The 22448-nt window shown below is 39.7% G+C and overlaps 1 protein-coding gene across 4 annotated transcripts in view; it reads left to right on the top strand.

The window, feature by feature from the left end:
- Positions 1 to 230: 230 nt before the first annotated feature.
- GLCCI1 (glucocorticoid induced 1) overlaps positions 231 to 22448 on the top strand; it is a 53228-nt gene continuing 31010 nt past the window's right edge. For all 4 annotated transcript variants that reach the window (XM_054274158.1, XM_054274159.1, XM_054274162.1 and 1 more), the window contains exons 1-2: positions 231 to 690; positions 19671 to 19822. In XM_054274158.1, the coding sequence (XP_054130133.1) occupies positions 249 to 690; positions 19671 to 19822 (594 nt within the window). In that variant the 5' untranslated portion in view covers positions 231 to 248. The remainder of the gene's footprint in view (positions 691 to 19670; positions 19823 to 22448) is intronic.

Genomic DNA, 22448 nt, shown 5'->3' on the forward strand with positions numbered 1-22448 from the left:
GCGATGGCCAGAGCCTGGCGTGGAAGCAGCAGCCGCCGTCGCCGATAGGAAACGCCGGGGGCAGCTGGGCAGGCGGCGCGGAGACTCCCCAGGGCCGTGCAGCGCTTGTCCCGCCCCGCCCCCTCCCTCCTTCCCTCCCTTCCTCCTCCTCTCCCCGCGGCCGGTGCATGCGGGGCGCTGGGGGCCGAGCTCGGGTCCCCCGCAGCCACCGGAGCGAGTGACCCCCGGGGGTCTTGCGCATCCCCGCTATGTCCTCGTCCAGCTCCTCGCAAACCCCCCCGTCCCACCACCAGCCCCCGCCGCAGAGGATGAGGCGCGGCGCCGCCGGGTCCCCCACCGCCGCCACGGCCGGGGGCCCCGGTAACGGCGCCGGGGGAGGCTCGGCGGGGACTAGCCGGCTGCTCCAGCCTATCCGAGCGACCGTCCCGTACCAGCTCCTGCGGGGCAACCAGCACAGCCCGACCCGCTCCCCATCCGCCTCGGTGGGCAGCAACACGGGCCCGGGGGGCGGCGGGGGTCGCGGCGGAGGCAGCCCCCCACCGCCGCCCAGCGCGACGCCGCCGCTGGCGGCGGGCGGCGGAGGGGAGTCGGGCAGGGTGAAGGGCAGGCAGCGGCGGTCGCCGGAGAGCGGCGGCAGCAGGAGGAGCAGCTCACCTGAGAGACGGAGCCCCAGTTCCCCGGTGTACAGAGGTAAAGCACCGGGAGAAAGCCGGTCCGGTTTCCCTGCCCCGCGGGGGTGCTGGCCGGGCCGGGGCCGCCCAGGCTCCGGGCACCCCGGGCTCTGTTTTCCGCTGCTGGGCTGCGCCCTACCTTCCCCCGGGCCAGCGGGGGTGGGACACCGGGGGACTCCCGGCCCGACGGGAGTAGCCCCGCCGGAGCCTCAGGGAGCGGGTCGGGGGACGAGGGCGAGCCTTAAATCCCCCGCCCCCGGGGCAGGTGTCGTGCCCGGGTTTGCTTGGCCGGGAAGCGGGGGGAAAAGCGCTTTGTCCCGCCGCCCTGCCCCGCCATGGGGGGAGGCGACGCCTGAAGTGTCATCCTCGTCTCGGGCAAGGTGAGGATCCTGCCTAGGAAAACACCCCCGCGCCGGCCTTGGGAGGAGCGGCGGGGGCGAGCCCGGGGCCGGCGGCGGCTCCGCTCCGCTCCCCGCCCCGGGCGGAGGAGCAGCGGGGGCTCCGATGGAGCTGCTCCTGCCGCTTCTGCCCTTGGCCTCGGGCTCTGGCAGCGGAGGTGTGCAACAGGGAAGCGAGCCTAAAATTAACCCGCTTCCCTGTCTCCAGCTGTAACTACCTAGTAGGGGTGATAATGAGTTAGATTTATATCTGGGGTGTCACAACCCAGTTCTGAAGCGTGTGTTAAAACCAAGCCTCAAATGCTCTTCCTTTCTGCAGAGCTCGGTTTCCTAAAAAACTTGCATTTTTGTAAGATCATAGGTTAAAAGATGTGGTGTTTCCAAGGACAGGCTCCAAAACAAGGAAATTCCCATATTGAGGTACTTAAAAACATGTCTGTCCCTTGTGATACTTAGTACTGAATCCTTGGGACTGTACAAAACTCAACCATACAAAACCCACTAGAAACCAATCCCCGTGTAGCCAAAATAGGCCTGTAAAGTTTAAAACGTAAAATTGATCCCCAGCAAGTCCAACTTTAACCTGTGTCAGGTTGTCTGTTAAATTACTGAATGTGTTAAAGTGGCAGTGGCCATCTTACCTCCCCCACTCCCTTCTGCCTTCTCCCATCACTTGAGCAGTTGAATGAATTGGACTAAATGCACTTTTTATGTTGTCCTGCTGTAGCTATCAGGTATCGCACATCATCTCTTTCTGGGAATGCTTTCTGTGGTTCGATACCACTTGCTTTTTTTGTCCCTTCCATGAGTCTTAACTGTGTGTGATTTCTGTGGCAAATTGTGGTCTGTGTTGGATGCCAGCATGTGTTGTAGCAGTGGAATCTTACCTTCTTTCCTCTTCAGTTTTTATGTGTAGTAAACCCTTGCTGTCTGTAGTAGTTGCAACTTGGGCAGATCTGTCATCAGTATTGTCCTAGGTTGGGGCAGCGTTTTACAAATGAGCAAAATGTCACTGCCAGTTACAAATGGAGTTAATTTGCCCTATGCATCTGCTTATGCAGATGACCTAATTGATTGTGTTATAATCTGACCAGAGATACTTTGTAATGTATTTTTCAAAAAGAGTATTTCTGCAGAGGGTTTTGCGTGCTTGAAAATGGAACTGAGCTTCTGTGGTTTTGATTCATTCAAGCTCTATTTAAAATTTTAAAGATCATATTTTTCTGACTGTATGGAGCACTAAATGTCGATTTCTTTTTTTGCCTCCAACCGTTGGAAAATGCTAATGGGAAACTAGGAAAAACTAAAATATCTGTGTGCATGAGTAGTGGTAGTGCTGATGATGAGCAGTAAATTATTTAATTATGGGAACTCGGAGGAAAACATTGTAGTGGTGCAGTGTATAAAGCCTACGCTTAAGGTGTATTGGAGAGGGAGCAATATGGGCAGTTACCTGCAAGCCACAAAAATACGGCAAAGCTGTGAAGTACTTCATTAATGTGTATGATTTTTTTGTTGGAGGGGAAATTTTAATTTTATAAAGTGGTTTCAGTCTTCTTCATCTATGGGCTATTTTAGCCTTAATAAATCAGACTGTAAATTAGTACTGATTGACTTTTCTGTCATTAGACTTGTTTGAGCTTGCCTCCTGGTGAACTGCGTCACAGAGCTTGATTTGGTTTAATGAGTGCAGTGTATAAAATCATAAATGGTCCGTCGAGAAATGCTCCCTGTAATCTGTATGCACTGCAAAGAATTCGTTCCCCCTCCTCCAGGTCAAGCCAGCTGCTGCTGCAGAAGCTGACATCCTTTAGCAAATCCTGAATGAATGAATGAAAACAACGTGATCGCCCTAATAATGACCACAATTGCACACGTCAACAGCTTTATTTTACTGAAATACAGGCACCATTTTCTAGCAGGCGAGAGTAATAAGATACTCTATTTCTTCAGTCTTGCAAATGAAAAAAGGTTACCAAACCTCCCCTTCATCTGCCCCTCCACCCCCCCCAAAGCTAGAGGTGTTTTTACACAATTTGGAATATAGTTCCATGCCATGGGACAGTATTTTCTCTTTGTTTCTCTGCTTGTTCTCAGCATTTTAGTAAATGATGTGTGGACGCTAAAAGCATGTTTGTAGTCTGTATGGTGATAATAGTATATAGAAATTTGATTACTGAGCTGGAAGACTACTGCAGTAATAATGGAGGACTTGAAGAAAAAATTAAATGTTCCATTTTCAGACATGGACCATTTTGCTGTGGCTTGTTAAACAATGCTACTCCAGCTATTTATAGTTGTTATCAGTATGCAAGTCTTGGGGAAGTGGCTTGATTAAGTTTTTTGTCAGTTTTTCAAAGCCATTTCCCACTGCTGTAAAATGTGAGCTTAGGCTCGAGGTTTAATCCTGTTGTTTTTCTCACCAGTGCAGGAGATGTGTTTGTCTTTGGCTCTGCAGTCTGACTTGGATGCTTGTTCTGGAAACTGCTTATGATTCTGATGGATAGATGTTATTCTCCTAAGACACCTGTCCCCTCCCCACCTCCTTTAAGCCTTTTTCAATATCTTTGCCTTGAACTGGCTATCCTGCTAAGCCATTTTGTGTGGATATTTTAGTGATTTGCTAGAGGTTCCTTTATGAAGGAGATTTCTGTGCAAACACTCCAGCTTTGAGCCTCTACAGGTCAGAGCAGCTACCACTGCAGGCGCTGACATCACTACTACATGAATGAAAGCAGCAGGGTCTGTTTCTTCTCCCATCATCATGTTTTCTACCCTTTCTTTCTAGTATACTGTAAAGGTTTTTGTTCTGTAGCAACACCCTGTGTTTTTAGGACTGAAACTTTCAATAATGTGATATTTTCTTTTAAGCAAATTTGAGGACTTGTAGTTGTTAGCAAGCCATCAATGCCACTAGCAGTATTTGGTTAGTACTGTTGCTGAATGGGTTAGAAATCATAATGTTAGATATATATTTTTAAGGTGCTAAAACAAGAGGGAAAAAGAGGGGAAAACCTGATATCATTGGATAAATCTGCAATGTGCAAGTCTACACCTTTCCTCTTTCTTGAAATGTGTTTATTCCTTACTAGTAGATATTTTTTATAGTGTGTGTTCGTGTTTTGGAGAGCTGGCAGTGGAAAAAGTGTCTGGTTGAATGTAACAACACATAAGTTTTCTTAGAGGGAATATATCTGTTAGATCTCTGAGTGCATAAAAGTAATGTCAACAGAATCTGAAGCTGTGTGGTTTATGACAAAGGATATTCTGGTGATAATCCAAAAAAGCCAAACCCTTGGACATGTCAAATAAAACTTCCTATTTGCCTGTGGACACATCTTTTAAAGAAAAAAAGCAACTTGTTTTCCTCCTTGCCTTACCTGGATAAAATCAGCAGTGTCTGGTGTTATGTAAAGTAGCTTGTATAAATATCAGAGTGGGTTTCCTGTTTAGTTTCTTTTTTTCATGATACGTTAATATTTTGTATACAAGGAGGGTGTGAATTACTTCTATGATTCAAAATCAACACTGCTCTCACCAAATGCTTTGATTTTGGTTTTAACTCTTGTGGTACTGTAATATGCCTCATATTTTTCTAACTTTCACTTACGTATTTTATAGAACAAACTTTTTGCCATTCCATTTCCAGATGTTAAAGACAAACGTTAGTTTTAAGGACATATGAAAAATACTGTGATCAGTTTGGCTGTTAAAGGTTCCCGGTGTCTTTAACTTCCCAAAATAACTCCTGAAGATTTGCCAGCATGAGTGAGAGAAAGGAATTACAAAGGATGCAAAACAACTGCATAACCCAGTTCAGTGTAAGAAGTATATATATCTGGTTTTAGGCTAGTGGAATTAGGAGTGGAGTAAAACAAACAATATTGTTGATCTCTAGACTTGTAAGGGATATCAATATTTAAAAAAAAATCCAAAATTTGTACTTCAAAAGGTAGAACTATTTTAATATCCTGGATTCAAGCTGTCCAATATTTTGTCATCAAAGGCATTTATACCAGAGATCAAGAAGATCTTGCCTTTTTTTCTAGCAAATGTAGGTAAGGAAGTAGTTTTTGTGACGCTTCCTATTTCCTGATCCTTGAATAATGTGGTATTCCCATAACTGTATGGCCAAAACAGTTTTGCTCCAGCTTCGTCCCTCTCGCTTCCCAAAATAGCTTTCATTGGAATATAATATGATGACATAAAGGACCCTGGCTGAATTTGATCCAGTTGTCCTGAACTCAGAGCCTTTTTAACTACATGTTTTAACATGACTATAAATGAGAATGGTGTATTAAATGTCTTTAATAAATAATGCTTTATAAAACAAATTAATTGAGCTTCTTTCAGGTGTTAAACTGCAGGAAGAAAAAATAGGAAGGTATTTTCTTTGTTGGACTTGAATAGTGCTGTAGCAAGGCATTAGCTTTGAAGACAGAACCCCCCTGTTTCATGGAAAAAAAAAAAACTAACTTAAAAAGTGTATGATTATATCTGTTTTAAATCACTACTTGAGCTTTAATTCTTATTTTGTGGACAGAAGCAATTATTCTTGTGTTACATATGGGCAAACTGAGGTTACTTGCCAACGTCTGTGCATAGTAAAACAGTGGCAAATACTGAAATTTGGTTTCTGAAATTCATGGTTCCTGTGTTTTGTTGTTTTCTTTCCCCTGGCAGTGGGGTGAATGGAGGTTCTTAAAATGTATTTTAAAATTCAGGGAGGGTAGATCAGTGGAATGTATCTTCGAATCTTACAAAAAAGGCAGTGTTCGCCAAGTCTAGACTGCTATGTTGCAAAAATTCACAGTGGAAAGCCAGTTATTTTCAAAATGGCTTTTTTGCTATTACTCTATATCATTATGAAAAAAATAATAAAAAAACCTGATGCAGTAATTCTGAAGTTTCAGTTAAGTCTAGACTTGAAAGCAGTAGTTGAAACTATGCAAAATGTATTGGAAATAGAGTATATGGTTCTCAGTGTTTCAGTATAAATGAATATCTACAATACATTTTAAATGTGACTTTACCAGTTGATTAATTATCTTCATCTGAAGAGGATAATATTTTTTTAACGTGCAGTGAAAAGTGGAAGTTTCTGTTTAAATCAGTTGACAGTTACTTCAGTAGAGAACAGTGCTGCCAGCATTTGACAAAACAGGTAGCTCTTCATGGATTTCACATTTGTTCTTGGGAAGTTGTTAAAATAGTGGAGTTTAAACATCAACTAGCATTTTTTAATAAGTATCTTTTATTGATGAAAAAAAATGACCCTGTATTAAACATACATAACTAGAAAATTGTGCTCAAGTATTTACCTGTCAATGATCATCATCTTGCTTTAGTGTTAGTATTTAAATGGATGTTTATGTTAGTCTTTCAGTGCTGCCTCCTTTTGTAGTGCTTAAACAATGGCTTAAGGCATTTCCAGGCAAGTGAAATATTATTTACATCTCATCATTAGAATACATCACAGCAACTTGTCAGCCGGAGATTATGACCTTTTCCTTTGTGTCACCATTTTTAAGGTTTGGGTCATTGCAAAATGAAGAGCATTGGAGATCAGGGTGAAGGAAAACGGGCGTTTGTACTTAATAATCAAATTCTGAATAACAATTTTGAATGTATATTCACATCCCTGAAATGAGATAGTCTTTCAGTTATGCTTTAATTTTTTCCCATCTGATGTGACTCTGAAGCTCATCCCTACCATACAAGTAGTTTTGAGTTGGAGCTGAAATGCTGAGGTGCAGAAAGGGATCAGAGGCTTGTGCAGTATGGATAGCACACAGAGTACCATGACCCAGGGTGAAATAGTGATCCTTTGGAATGGCGAGTCGGGCTCTCCAGTTTTACCTTCCTGAAGCTGAGATGGTGTCCATGGAAGCCTTCATCCACGGCTGAAACTGAAAAACGTGTGCTTTCAGGAACTCTTCCCTGCCCTCCCAGCTGTGTGAGTCTGGGCTTAGGACCAGAGCTGTTCTGTACATGGCCCCCTTGGACTGTCTGGTGATAACTCTGCTCCCACAATGTCTCCTGGCAGTAGGACAGAGGGAGGCGTGTAGCTCCTGGAAGTGTGTCTTGGAGGGAGGCACAGGCAGGCCAGGTGTGGCTGTGTTGAGGAGTGCCCTCACTCAGCCTGCTGTCTCAGGCCCTGCAACACCATCGCTGCCCTGGGTGTGTTCATTTCACCTCTCCTCCTTTGGTACATGCACTTCCTAGCTGCTGCTGCTGATTCCTGCCAAACTATTCACCCTGTTAGATTAGTTTTCTCTGACAGGGAGAAAAAGCACCCAGAAGGTGTGTCTGTACTCAAGCTCTAACAGTTTTCTGCACAAAAAACTTGTAAATGGGGGATTAACCTAAACAGTTTGTTTTAGGTCAGTGAAGATAGTTGTGATGGGAGGTTTTCATTTTTTGTAGTAGTAGATCAGCTTTCCATATTAAATACTGTTGCTTTGCAGATTGTATATACTTCCTAGGAGGTCATGCAATGTTATGAGCTTGAGTTTGGAAACTTTAATGCAAAGTACTGTATGGTCAGGCTTCCTTATTTAGTGTTGCATATGCCCCAGTGATAAATGATGCCACTAATGTTGGTATTTATAGGACTTTCACTGCTGCTGGTGTTAAATTGAGGAGTAGCTGTTTGCAATGGATGTTGTTCTCACATGAGTGAATAACAGCATTGGTTCTTACATGCTGTTTATTTTGCACAACTTGAAACTAGCTTTACCCAAACTATGCATCATTTCCTCTTTAGGAAGAAAGTGTCTCGTAAGAAAGTATCTTGTATTTTGCTCGCAAGAGGTAGTAGTTCTGTCATAGGTATTAGTTCTGTCATGGTTTTTGAATAATCTAATATCCTCTCTAGAATATTTTCTTCTCAATCTGCTGAGAGCCTAAACAAGAACAGTAATTCAAGTGTCTCATTCCTTGAACAAAGCTAGTCACCTGTTTGGAGAAGGCCTCAGCCTCCTTTCCTGTGCCCTTACCACCACGCATCAAGCAGTGCTATAAACACACTTCTGAACTTCAGGAATTAATGCTTATTTCTGATTGTCAGGTCATTGTAAGTTGACTGACATTCAAACTTGAATTTGAAACTAATTTCTGTAGCTAAATCAGTTTTAATGTTATATAGTAAGTGTAAATCTGTCTTCTAGAAATGTTTTGTGTAACAGTAGTTACTCAGTTGTGAGCTGATTAAATGTATGGCAATGTGGGTATTGTTATATTATGTGCCTTTTAATCTCAGTTGTTTTGATGTACAATGCCTCTTCTGGAGTTCTCAAAGAAATAATTAGTAAAGGTTGGCTAGCTGGATTACCTGGGTGTCTGTTACATTTTTAAGTCTTCATAGTTAGAAAAGAACCCCAAACATTTTAATATGGGTGCTTAGGTTGCAGTACAAAAATAAAAAAAAACCACTAAACTCTAATAATTGTTTGACATTTGTCAGCATTTGGAGACCAAGCTATCATTTGGAAATAACATGTTCTTACCAGGAAACAAGTTTTTGTTATTCAGTGTTCAATTACTAGCTAATTCAATTAGTTGTAGTCTGTAAATACAAACCCCACTTCAAATTATGCCATGAAGTCAGAAGTTGGCTATCAGGGAGCAGATTACCTAAGTGCAAATGCACATTCCCAGGTTTGTGAACATGCAGCTCTTGGGGACAACAGTGCAGTTGCTTTTCTTAGATGAAGTGCTGTATCCATGCTGGATCAGAAATGTTGCTGGATAAACCTTGAAAATTTTGTGCTGGGTTCCCATAGCTCAGGCTACAGAGAGACAGCCTAGAGGAGCCAGCTCTACAAGAGCTGTGAATTTCTGTAGGTATTTAACATGATCCCAGTACCACTCCTTGTGCATGCCATGGTAGAGCTCCTAGCCCAGAAGGACAAGAAGATGGTGGTGGCTGTAGTAGGTACTCAGTGGTACTGTCTGTGCCATGGAAATGTTGGGTGAGTCCAGTGCTCACACATGGAGTCCAGTTCAGTGCTGAGTGCCAGCTAGTCAGTCTTTCTGGAATCTGGAGCCCTGGACAGTACATTATGAAAACCAAGTGGCTTTGCAGCTTTGACTCTGTGAGCTAGGTGTTACACCTCCATATTCAGCATATATTATTCTAAATCTTTGTTGTATATGATATCTTAACTTTCTGCTTTTCAAAGCAATGAAGAGTTGAGCGGCTCGCTGAAAGTTAAACCCAGATTTACGCTGTGTCCCGGAACAGACTTTGACCAGTGTGACTCTAAAAATACCAGCTAACTGCTGAAGAATGCAGAATGAGACTTAGGTTTACACAGTAGCTGGGAAGCTGCCAGGTTAAAGGAGAAGCTGTCTTCACAGAAGTAAATTTCTGTTCAAGGTCTTAAAATCTTCATTCTTAACTGATAGCTGTGTTTGCATAATTGTGGTAATTGATAGTGGAATACCATGCTTCCTTTCTCCCATGCTCTGATTCCTCTGCTATTTCACCTTCAGTGGCTCCTTTGTTGTACCTGATAACCTGCCTGGAACAATTATCTTTGCAATGTTTTCTTCACCCACAAAGAAACCATAAAATACATTTGAAATACTTTCTGTTCTTTTCAAAGGGAGCAAGGAAAAGGCCTAATCTGGAAGAGAAAAATTTCTCGTGGGCAAAAATGTGATTAACTCATGTATATTTAAAAGTAATGTGTATTTGAAAAATGTCCATACAAGGAACTGACTGCAGACACATACTCAGTGTAGGATATTGTTCACGTGGAAGATCCAAATAAACATTGGTGTTGCTGTAGAAAGAGAGGCTCATTCTTTCAAAAGAAGTTGTTTAGCAAAGTGTGCGGTCCATATATTATTTAAAATATTTTGTAAATGTGTTGTATAGATCTACCTTAATTTCTTCCAAAGAGGGAACTAGGCTATTCAGATGATTGGAGGTGCATGATTTGTCTTTAGTGGTGTGTATAGCCTTTAATATGGAGCCAAAGGATACAGGGAGATCTTTTGACTGCAAGATTTACAGTAGAAACTTAGACTGGCAACACTGAAAATAGGAATTACCAATTGAAACAACTCAAAATTTCGGAGAATCAGAAGAAATGGGTGTGCTGACACTGTGTATGAAAAGAAATGTTAGATCTAGCCTTTGTTCAGTCATGCAATTTTGCATGGTATATACAGCAAAAGAAGAAAATCCTACGTAGAGGTTTTTTTAAAACTCATGCATCTGGAGTAAAGTTTTGGATTTCAGAAGAAAGTAGTTTGAAAATTTGTCTAAACAGGGTTGCTCTGCCTTGAATAACAGAGAATCTGTTTTAATGAAAAATGTTAACACTATTGGAGTCTTTCAGACATCAGAAAAGTTCAAGGATGTGATCTGATTGTATGGGCACTTACCTTGAAAAGGCTGCTAGGAGTAGGCAGAGCACCTGCAAGAAACAGCAGGAAGAACTGAGAAAAGAATGTCATGTTACCAATCAAAAGGTGAACCTTAGCTGAGAATTGTTAAAACATGAACAGGCTTGGACTTTGTGTGCTTTAAAAGAGATAATAGAAACATGCAGATTGAAAAATGAGGAAAAACTTGGAACCATTTGGTATGAAGAAAAAAAGATCTGAGAATGATCTGAGACTGATCTGCTAGAATGTTTGGTTTCAAAGTCAGCTCCAAGGAGTAGTAGCTACAGTCTCAGAGGAAATAGCACAGATGTTTATTCAATGCTTTGCACTCACCAGAAAAAAAGTCTAAGAAATCACTTTCCATAAGGATGGTGATTTTTAACCCAGAAGGATTAAAATCCCCCAAATTGTAAGGGACAAGGATAATTTGGAATTAAGAATTACCAAGACTGTGATGAATACAGGTTGAATATTTCAGTAAAGTTAATTCAGAGATCTCTTTTGCAGGATTCTGGAAGAGCCTACTTAGAAATTGACATTTATTCAAATTTCTGAGGCAGTCTTGTTAGTAAGAGTGACATCATTAGAGAATAGATACTTCCTGAGTATAGCAGGGACATCAGCAATGCTGATGTTTTAAAAATGTTGTGTCCAGTTCTAAAGTATGGAGAACTATTGGTGGAACCTCAGATTGGAAGGGATGGTAGAAGCCAGGGAGAAATGTTAAAGTGCAAAATGAGCTTTCCAAGTGGTGTCATGCTAACCTGGTCATTTTGATAAGAAAACTGATCTTCTAGATGGGAAGTAGATCTTATCTGTTTAGGCAAATTTTGAAATTAGGGTGATGAAACCATTGATGAATATTGAGAGGTTTAATTAGTGCACAGGAAGATTATGCAAGAAGAGTTTAAGAGCCATGGGAATTGAAGTAATAATTTAAAAAAATTAGATTTAAAAGTAAAAAGTGGAAGTTAATGTATGTGGGGTTGTACTCGATCAGAGTATCTTTTCCTCACAGGAGGAGCATCTCATTTGGAAATTCTGGAGGGTGGAGTTGGGTGATGGTGAGATCTCTGAACTGCCAGCATGAAGTAACAGGAAAAACTTCTGAGCACAGGTCTGGTCTTACATGAAGAGCACTTGGCCACACAGGGGCTGCTGAGGCATTGAATGGTGTATTGCACACTCTTTTCATGCTCCACAGTTCAAGAAAGGTAAAGTCAAACTGGAGCTGACTCAGAGAAGGACTCACAGGTTAGGAGTTTAACCATGTGATTCTAAAAAAATCAGAATAAAAATATGGTTGCTTTGTCAGAATCCAGGTGAGCAAGGAAGGGTATGAGTGGGTGGATTGGATTGACAGTGTAAGTATTTATATATTAAACTGTAAGAAGGCCTGAAACCATCAGGAAAAGAAAAGTTCCTGGGTTTTTTTTCCAGCAGGAGTTGTGATGACAGATAGTTGCTGTAAGACTGACTGTACTCTGTTTTGAAGTGATTGTGTTTTTCAGTGGTAGCTGCGAAGTGGGCTCCAGATTTAGGAAGTTGTTTCTAGTCTTTGTTTCTATGTCTTAACTGATAATGAAAAGATAATTTATTCAGTCATCAAAGTTGAGCACTCTAATTTAGGCAATCAATTTTAATCTGGTTTTACATTTCTATTTTCAGTTTTTTTTCCCCAGAAAAATATATTATTGTTGTTTAGTATCATTTGCTCTAGCAAGGAGCATGCTTTCTATCTAATAATTGATGATCATTATGATGGCATTGTATAGCCTCTGTGCATTGATTACAGTTCTTTGTGGATTTTGATTGTGGAAATAGGGAGTTGTGCCTTCTGATTTGTTTTATTCATTATTATGCCCAGCTGCATTTTGATGGAAAGAAGAATTAGATTAAAGGTTTACAAAACCCTCACTTTCTACATCTTGTTAAATTTTAAGTATTGTCTTTATAACAACAACAACAACAACAAAAAATCCCTTCAGAGTCATCAAATTTATTTGAAAAAAACTGTTCTTCAGTTACTGAATCAACTGCATGTGTTTATATTGACCCCAAGAACCCCAAGCTTTAGTGCTGTTCTTGGTTCCCAGTTTGGTTCTCAATATTGGATACATAGCGTAGATGATTCAGCAGATCTAAATTAATGAACTGATAGGAAGGAAATCCTCTGTATCTGCTGAAGTGTCCAACAGTTAATTGATGGTTGTTTCAGTGTGCTTTTTCCCAAGTACTAGCTGCTGAGCTCCAATCAAATTTGTCTTAACTTTATAGTACAAACACTTTATTGAATGATACTAAGTTTAGGTATTTGTGTAGTATTTAAATTTGAAATAATAATCTTACAAAGAAAAATATATTCTAAAAATGTGACATACACAAAAATGTGAAGGTTTGGAATTAGTGCTTTTTACTTACATGTCATCCTGCTAGAAGAGTGCAAGTGTGTAGGCTACATCTGTTGAACAAAGCAGGCTTTTGTGCCATGAAATCCTACAGGTCCTATGCATGCCAGCAGTAATCCTTGTTAGAAGAATAGTTTAGCTTTAGCGGGCTGAAACTTTCTGCCATATGGTTTGTTTACTTTTCTTACAGAGATTAGAGCGTTCTTTCTGTGTTTGATCTCTAAGGATAATGTTGATTTTAAACAGGGGAGTTTTGCTGTGGACAAAATCTGACTTCTGAAATATATTCGTAGTCACGTTTTACCTGTACCTCTGGTTGGGGGGAATAAGGGACATGAGGCAGAGACCTTGCTTCAACATACATGCATAGGCAACCAGGGCTTTCAGTCAACTGCAGGTCCAGTGAAATATGCCTTACAAATTCATCCATGTGTTCTGCTTCCCCTGGTGTCCATACTAGCCCTGTGCCATCCTGTATGGCCAGGTGTCCTTGAGAGTCCTGCATGAAACCTCCATTATGGAAGGACCAGAAGATCTCTTCCCTTTTCAGATGACTTAGTGATACCTATAAAAAAGAACTCAATGTAGTTGATTCCTAAATCCCATACTATGGGTCAGTGTGTGTGTACAATTTTCCTTTGAAGGAACAAGCTGGTTTTGTCTTATATTGTTTTCCCAGTACAGATGATGTCCTGTCTTGATAGACTTCTGTTTCTTGCAGTTCAGTCTGAATTCTCATAAGCCTTGTCAGGTACAAAACCAAATCAGCCCTGGCTACCAGACTGTAAAACGATCTGTGTGGAAGACGGGCTCCCCTCTCGTTTTGGGTTTTTGTTTTTTTTTTTTTTTTTCCTCCCTGCAGAATTCTGGGCGTAGAAAGCATATGATTCATGGACCTGGATCTCTGAAAGGATCTTCACTCTCAAGAAGTAGCCTGCTTTCTGCTTGTTTGGCTTTGGTTGTTGGAGCCTTGGTTAGATTGTGGTGCTGCTCTGTGCTGCCTTTATTCTTCCCTACAGTTAGCATGGTGAGAGGAAGTTAGATGGATTTAGTCTGTCTCTTTAGGGGAGTAACTTCAAAATGTCAGCCCTCTTCTTTTTTAGTCATTCTCTCTTGTGATTTTTAAAGATAGAAACTGGGGCATAATTTCTGAAATTGATACTACTGAACCAAAACCAGTGTGGTGCCCATAATGAAAACAAGTTTTAAGGAGCTGAAACGTAAAGTACTTTAGAGATGTATCAGAAGGTAACTTGAAAAGACTGTCTCTTCTTATATTCTCTTAGAATTATAGTTTTGGTAGCAAGCATGGTACTACTTTTTAAATGTTTGAAAATGTTAGTATTTTGTTTTGTTTTAAGCTATTAAAGAGATTAGGTTATTTAATTTGAAATTATGAAGGAAGAGTGCAGTAATTTAACATTTTTTCAATAGCATAAAAGGGCGCTGTGGGTTTTTTAAAGATCCTATTTAAAATCCCATTTTTTGTTATTTTGTATGAGCAGTATATGGCAAACAGCATGCTCTTTGTTGCTCTGCACCTTTCTGAACAGTTAATGCAGTCATGCAGCCATTTAGCAGATTGGGTCAGAAACAAGTCTGTCAGTCACTGGCAACTGGGAAATGTCTTTTGAGCCAATAGATCTCTTTACTTCTCTGGAGTAAAACTTCAGGGGACCCCAAATCCCTTGTTAATCTTTTTCATGAGAGATTTTGGCTCCAATTACAAGAGAAAAGCCTTCTTGAGAATGAAGATTGAAATATTTTTTTAGAGTGGCCTCTAAATCCCCATTATTCAATCTTTTTCCTGGCAAAGTCATAGAGACAAGTTCTGCAAATTAAACAGGCACCAGTTTGACCATCTACCTACATAATCAGAGCAGGAGAGACCAATCAGATACACATTCAGGTATCAGTACCCTGTCACTATATACGTGCTTAAAAAGCAAGCAAAAAACCCCAAACAAACCTCTCCTGACCAGACTCTTCAGAGACAGAGTTCTATTGAATCCAGAAGTCTGCTTTTATGATACTCAGGGAATCACTGTCCAAAGTAAGCAAGAGCAAAGGTATCCCTTTTTCATGCTTTTACAAGGTGTAACAGGAGAGGGGACTTTTAATTAGGTGTAGGACAGTCATCAGTAGCTGCTGTGGGAAATGTGACTTAAGTGATGCCAGGCATCATTCACTGTGGGTCACCATCCCTCAATATTCAGCTTTCCATTTCTAGTTTTTCATTTCCTAGACTGCATTCCCACATAATTCATTATTTAAGAAGCACTCACACAGGGACTTCAGCGTCTCCTTGGGTTAGTAGATTGTTGTAAATTTCATGTCAGATCGGATAGGAATGTCCTAGAAATATCTGATACTATTTTATGGTGGTATACACAGTCTCTGAATATCCTTTGGGCCAGACTATTTGAACTCTGTGGCTCTTGAAAAGAGTCTTAAGCAGATTGGGATATCCATCATAGTGAGTCTTCCCAAGAGTATTTTTGGAGAAAATTCTTTTGAAGTTAGTATTTATTTCCTAGATAAAATCTGAAATTCTTCAGGAATGGATGAGTCCTAAGCTTGGGACTCATTTCGTGAGTAGCTTGTGACCTGAAGGTTGTGCAGGGTGCTAGCAACTAAACTGAAGAGAAATGACATCTCATGAAAATTATTGGGAAATTTAATACTGATATTTCATGGTCTCAGGTTAGTAGTTTAAGTTAAAGAACTTTGAAGAAAAGAAATTAAGAAATTACTGCAAGAATATTGTTTAACCTTTTGGCTGGACAGTGTCGCAGTGACATCAAAAGTGAGATGACAATACTCCTAGTTTTGGAGAAGATGAATTTTATTTTTATTTCATATTTTTCTCTCAGTTTGAGAGGAGTCTGTGTTATCTGAGATTCTCAGGATAATTTTAGTCCTTTAAAATCAGTTATATCTATGCAAGTACATGAGTGGAAAAGTTCTGGCCAAATTTGAACTGGATTTGCTAACTGTTGAAAGAAACATGGGAAGAAAAGATGTTGACAGATGAGCTCTGGTGGATTGAGCTGAACCAGTTTTTTTACTGCTACCAATGCTAGCTGTCAGTCTTGCTGTTCTGTTGCAGGTGATTTTCCTCCTTGCACATGTGGCACAAAGCTATTTAAGCTAAAAATGGACTGTGAACATGGCTTTCAGATTATGTGCAGGTTAGCTGCCTCTATCCTAGATGGGAATGCAAGCTCTTCATTTTAGAGCTGCAGCAGATGGGTTTATTTGAGCCCCCTGTCCTTTTCACAAGAGCTGTCGTGTTAGGCTCTTACTGAATTACATTTTGCTATCAGAGAAATGGAAACCTTTTTTCAGTCAGTCTAGGTGGTAAAACTAGAATTCTCTTTGCTCTCAGTGCAGCATGCAGAATCATGATTTCATGCAGGTTATTTTACTTGATTCCTGCTGGGAGGTAGGATCACACCGAATTTTGCCAGCTGTAGCATTCAGGTGGACCATTGTGTCACTTTGTGGAACATTCATAACTAGAATGGTGTAGCAATTTGTCCTAAATTCATGCCATTAAAACTTGTGGCATATTTTCAGTAACACAGAATCACAGAATATTCTGACTTGGGACTCAGAAGCATCATAGAGTGCCACTCTTAAGAGAACAGCCATACAGGGATCAAACCTACAGCCTGGGCATTATTATCATCATGCTCTAATCAACCAAGCTAATCTCAGTGGTCATGAGGTATTTTGCCTTGCTGCAAGTATATGTCTTGCTTTTCTTACTTCTAGATGACTTCCTCAGGTAAAGTTACACTGCTTAGGTGCTGTGATCTTGTTTGCTTATTCTGGAGGTAGGACTGAGTTTCATATGAGATATCTCACTTGTCACTAAAACAAACGAATCCTTTGACTTACTGCTGCAGTAAAATCCATTCATACCCTTGTCAGGTGAGTTTTAGTCTGAAATTTTGAAAAAATCAGTCTTTAATTTTAGAGATTTCTTAATATTGCTGAAGCCTTTCTGAACGCTGAAGTCTGTTGGCTATCTTCAGGAACTGTTGAAGCACTTCAGATGTTTTGATTCACTGAGAAAACTGGAGCACGAAGTTTCCAACCGGAGAAAGTGATTTGGGCTGGAGAAGGGTAATTCATTATAGTAGCATCAACATTCCATTGACAATGAAAATTTGGGAAGAAGTGTAATGTAGTACCTTCCTAGAGTAGTGGGAAGCCAGACGTATGCTGAGGTGAGAAAAGCAAGACTAAGAAATAAACCCTGAGAGCAGTTCTAATGTTTAGAAAACTACTGAAGCTGACCTGATCTGCCACTGTTGGGGTCCGGTACATTGATGCTCGCCAGGGCATTCCATGATGTCTGAGTACATTACTATCCAAGACACTTTGTCATATACTAATTTGCAAAAGTTCCTTCAAATGTCATACTTATAGATCCCTTCTCCTTTATTTTTTATTTCTAACGATACATCATAAGAGGTGAGGAACCGAAACTGTTATTGAACAGAACAGAGGGCTGCTGCCCTTCTAACTCTCCTGGTGGTTTCTGCCCATTATGTTGTGCCAACTCTGCTGTAATGGGGAAGACCCTGTGTTTATGACTTTAGGGGGTGCACTTTAGTTTTCATTATGTTTAACTCAGTGAATTGTTTTGCCTGGTGGATTCACGCATCTGTCTGTGCATGCCATCTCAAAGGAGATGGAAGGAGTGCAGACGATGGTGGAATAGGGATGGCATTAAATCCATCTCAAAAGAGATGGGAGGAGCACGATGGAGTAGGGATAACATTAAATTAGCATTAACTTGAATTGGTTTATGCAGTTGAGAAGTGGTTTATTTACTTAAGTCAGAGAAACATTGATGAATGGTAGGGACTTTGGAAAACACATATTGAACTTTTTCTTCTCTCAGCGTTAAGGCTTGACAATGTCTTGCAGTCCACTTCCAAGATGCCCATAGAAAAACAAAACAAGTAATTTTTAGTAGTGTTGATTTCTCTTCAGTTTTAATGGCATTATTTTAGTTGTTAATGTTGGGATTTCTGTTGCCTTTCCTCTGGGTGTAGAACAAGTTACAAATCTTAGCTAATTGTCTGGTTGTATATATTTTGTTGTATCTTTTGGGCTTGTGCTTTCTTGAGTTTAGTCCTTACTTCCTCATCTTCAAACATTACCTTGTGCGTTGTTTCTGACTTGTTTTAAAGGGTGTTTTTGAGAAACTTTCAAAACTTGGGCTGAGAGAGTAGCATAGTGCCATAGCATGACAGGGAAGGTTGGAAGAATTCTTTGTAGCTTTTTACCCATTAAATGCACTTGTGTTTCCACACAAATGTAAACACTACTTTAATTTTTGAAGTTTGTCATCTCTGTTTTGAATTTCAGACTTATTTACTTTTAATAGTTCAAGGATCTTTCTGAAAATGTAGATTTGTCACAATTGGAATTCTATAAGGATAGATCTGTTAGATATGGTAGAGATTTGATTTATAGATAAGGCAGTCAGAATAATTATAGTGTAAAAGTCAGCATGATACATTACATCATGTCCAATTCACAGCATTATTTAGAATCCTTCACCTAAAATGAGTAGCTAATGCAGTGTTTCAGCAAGTCTATATATTTGTCTAAAATGGTCTGGTTTAATAGTGTCTTCATATATCATACTATAACATACTGTATTAGTGCAAGCTATGCCTTAATTGTGCTGAATGCTGTATATCACATTGATGATGGACTCTGCCTTTTGAGATCCATCAGTCCTAGGTGATACACAAATAGAAAATACTTGTGAAGGCCAGTGGCCATGTTTGGACTCAGAATTGTGCTGCCAGGTCTGCTCTCATGTTTCTGAGCAGTCAGTAAGCTTTTGGTGGGTCAGATTAGTGCGTTGCACATGATTAGCTTGGAAGTTATCTCACTTGTGAATTTCTTCTAGTAGGGGTGAGCAGAGCAGACAGTAGCTGCCATATAGGGCTTAGGTTGGCTAATGTGAAGTCTAGAAAATGAAGTAATTTTGCCTAAAGGACAAAGCAGACAAAGATAATCCAGAGAGCATGCCATAAAATTCTGTTCTTTCCCACATCAATCTTGTGAATCACCCTGCACTTTGCTCTCCCAGTGAAATGCAAGGAAAAGTGTTCCATGATCCAGGTGTATGGCGAGAAAAGTACAGGGAGGAGTCGAGGACTGCAGGCTCAATGATGAGTGAAAACAAACAAGGCAGCTGCTCTGACCAGCACTCTGTCAGAGGGAAAGCTGGAATCACACTCTCAGCTTGCTAAGGCCTGCAGTGCAATCTTGTAAATAATAAGGAATTGATTTAAATTATGAAATAATATGGAAAAGAGGATAAATCAGATATGCATCCTCTTAACAACCACAATTTTTCTCATGATTTGTATTTTAGTATTTAGGAAGCTAAGCAAGCTGACTTAAAAAGTGCTATGCTGTATTTTCTATTTCTGCATGTCTGGCTTTCCTGAGTTGCATCATCACTGTATTTAAATTTGCTTGGTGTTTTTTGCTGATGAAAATACATAGCATAAGTAGCCCAGTTCTTTGCAGATATGAACACCTTAAGCATTGGGGTTTTTGTAACTGTTACATTTTCCCTTTTCTGTTTTTCTTTTTTGTCTGATGTATTTGCTTTGATGTGATGGCATTCTTTTCAGCTTGGCATTTAGACAAAGGTTTCTGATGTTTTCTTGCCATTGTGTGTCATAGCTAGCTTTTAACATTTCACATCAAATTTAGCCTGACTTTTTTGTTGATTTTGTTCTGGTTTTCTACAGTGGACAGGCCAAAATCCCAGCAAATCAGAACTTCTGGTACCATAAGGCGAACTTCTTCTTTGGACACAATAACAGGACCTTACCTCACAGGACAGTGGCCACGTGATCCCCATGTACACTACCCTTCATGTATGAAAGATAAATCTACTCAGGTAAAAGCAGTAAAACAAGAAAACAGAGATGTTTCATATAATTGATGTCTACTCAATTTAATTGTGGAGAAATGTGGATTCACTTAATTTTATTAGAAATATGAAATCCTAAAATAAGTTACAGTAGCTTTTTTTAATCTTTACCAATGCAGTAACATTGTATGTGAGGATAATATTTTTATGGTTTTAGAAAACAGTTGTTAAAAATAATTTTCTCAATGTGGGCAGATCTATTGAGGCTAAATAAGCAGATACCAATCTCAGCCTTGTATCTGGTTTATTTTAAAGCTGCTATGTGCAAAATTCTGCTGAGTGTTATTTAAGAAAAAGCATCCATGTAACAGTGGCTGACAAACTAAAAGATTTTACTAAATCATGGTAATAAATCTGTCAGTCTCAAAAACTGTGTGTTTGTGTGTGTGTGGGACTGAGGGAAGGCCACTGAGGTTATTCATGGCCGGATACTCTTGTGATAGCCTTGGATTCTCTTCAGGGCTCTGTCCTTAGCAGGACCCTCTGGCAGGTAGGTTGCTGGGGCATTCTGCTGCTCCAGTGCTCTTTGGCTAGAAAGGTGAATGTTCTTTCTTGTCTGCTTCTTCCTTGTGCTGGAGTTGTTGCCTGCAAAGATGATCACTATCAGATTAAAAATACATAATTCTAACCACCCCTCCCCAGTTATTATCAAAGGAGCTGCATTCTTTTTTGCAGCAGTACTTTTGAGGTTTGGAATAAGCTATCTGAGTTTGTCTTCCAAACTAAATTGGAAACGAGAAGAAACTAGCTATCTTTAGTTCTAGTTTCGATCTAACAGGCCACGTAGGTTTGGTTTGTTAAATCAGTTATTTATCTCTTGTGCCACGCACGATTCTGATCCATAGTTATCATGGGTCTTGAAATAGATTCTATGAATCTAGTCTTTTGTGCAATACTGAGTTTCTCAGGACAAGTTAGAATGTATATAGAAGTTTCCTCATCTCTAAAATATGGTGTTGTGTGGCACAGGAAGCCCTTTGATGGGGTAAAGATAAGTACAGAATGCTTAGAAAAGAAAAAAAAAGGGTCTGTCTGTTTCAGAAATCTTACTTAATGAATTTGAGAAACTGATGATTAAAATGCTCCAAGAAAATTTTTAGAAACTGTAATGCGGAACCTTTGGAAAAAGCTGTCTTCATGTCCTGCTCATTTTGAAATGAGACAGTAAGTTTTAGCCAAAAAACAGCAGTCATATTTACTGTCACAAAAGATCTTCTTAAAAAGCTCTTAATCCTGGATTTATTTTCAAGATGCCTTCTTTTCACAATACTATGACTTTAAAGTCTTTCTGTTTTGAAAGCTTTGTAGTTACTGTATTTCTCAACCTCACTCTTAAAATACATATCCATATCAGTCTTTACAAATACCCTTATGAATAGAAAATTTAGAATATTTAAACATTCAGAAACAAACATTTTCACTAGTTACAGAAAAGATAAACAAACTGTTCTATAAATATTTCAACTCCAAGTATTTGGCAGTAAAATTGCTTTCCTAGTGAGCTCAAGTAAGTGTTCAGGTTATGTGTATGTTTGACTGCCTCCCTTTGCCTCATTCAGAAACTAAAACTGAAATTTTACTGTTTCGGCATAATCAAGTATAAAAGAGAGGAAAAGCATACTGTTGTCATTACAAAATGAAGCATTATTTCAAAGGGGTAGGAGCAGGTAGATGTCAAGGTTTGCATTTGTGGATATTTTCCAGCATGGAATTCTATTAGCTGTCTTTTTATTCAAATTGTGCCAGACTCAACCATTTATCAGTGCTTAAGTTGAGTCACTACTTGGGACTATGAATATGTAAAATGGAACAAGCATATTGATATGCACAGTGATTTCCAGCTGGAGGGCTTTTTTTATTTGGTGGTTTGGTGGTTTTTTTTGGTTTTATTTTTTGGATTTTTTTTGGGTTGGTTGGGTTTTTTGTTTTTGGGATTTTTTTGGGTGGGTTTTTTTTGTTTTTGTTTTTGTTTGTTTGTTTGTTTTTGGTTTTTTTTCCAAATAAAATGCTCACTAGGGAGGCTGTAGATGATCATAAAACATTGTCTTACATTTTGGTGTGTGTCTGGATTTTTGTTGTTTGAGCTCTGTGTAGTTTGAAGTATATCTAATTTCAAGACCTGAGGATGAGTTCCAAGTTGTTGATAGGATGCATGCATAGCAAATTAAGTTAAATAAAAAGAAGTTGATGAAAATCAATAAACCATTTTTCTGTGTGAGCACGTTTCATTGGAGAATAAGTTATCTCTTGTTTTACTTCTAAATTCAAGAACAATGTTGTCAGTATAACTACATTGTAGGTGGAATAATTATTTCTCTTTCAAGGGTATATTTTGTTCCTAATTAAATGTTAACCTAAAATCCAAATTTTGTTCAGTTTTGTTAAGGTGGTGATTATGTCTGTTCCAGCTTTCTTAGAATTCTTGTTTTTTTAAAGAAGAGAGAGTTTCTGGTCTTCATGGTGATCAGATGAGCCTTTAATGAGCTTTATTCCAAGTCCTTGTTTCCACTTAAATTCTTTCAGCTTGTATAGTACTCACGAATGAAATGTTTCTTCATAATAATAGAAGGGAGGGAACAGAATTCTGCTTGGT

This window comes from Melozone crissalis, unplaced genomic scaffold (genome assembly GCF_028551555.1).
Source record: "Melozone crissalis strain CALT ecotype California unplaced genomic scaffold, PUWL_Pcris_2 ptg000016l_1, whole genome shotgun sequence".
In the NCBI taxonomy this organism is placed as follows: domain Eukaryota; kingdom Metazoa; phylum Chordata; class Aves; order Passeriformes; family Passerellidae; genus Melozone; species Melozone crissalis.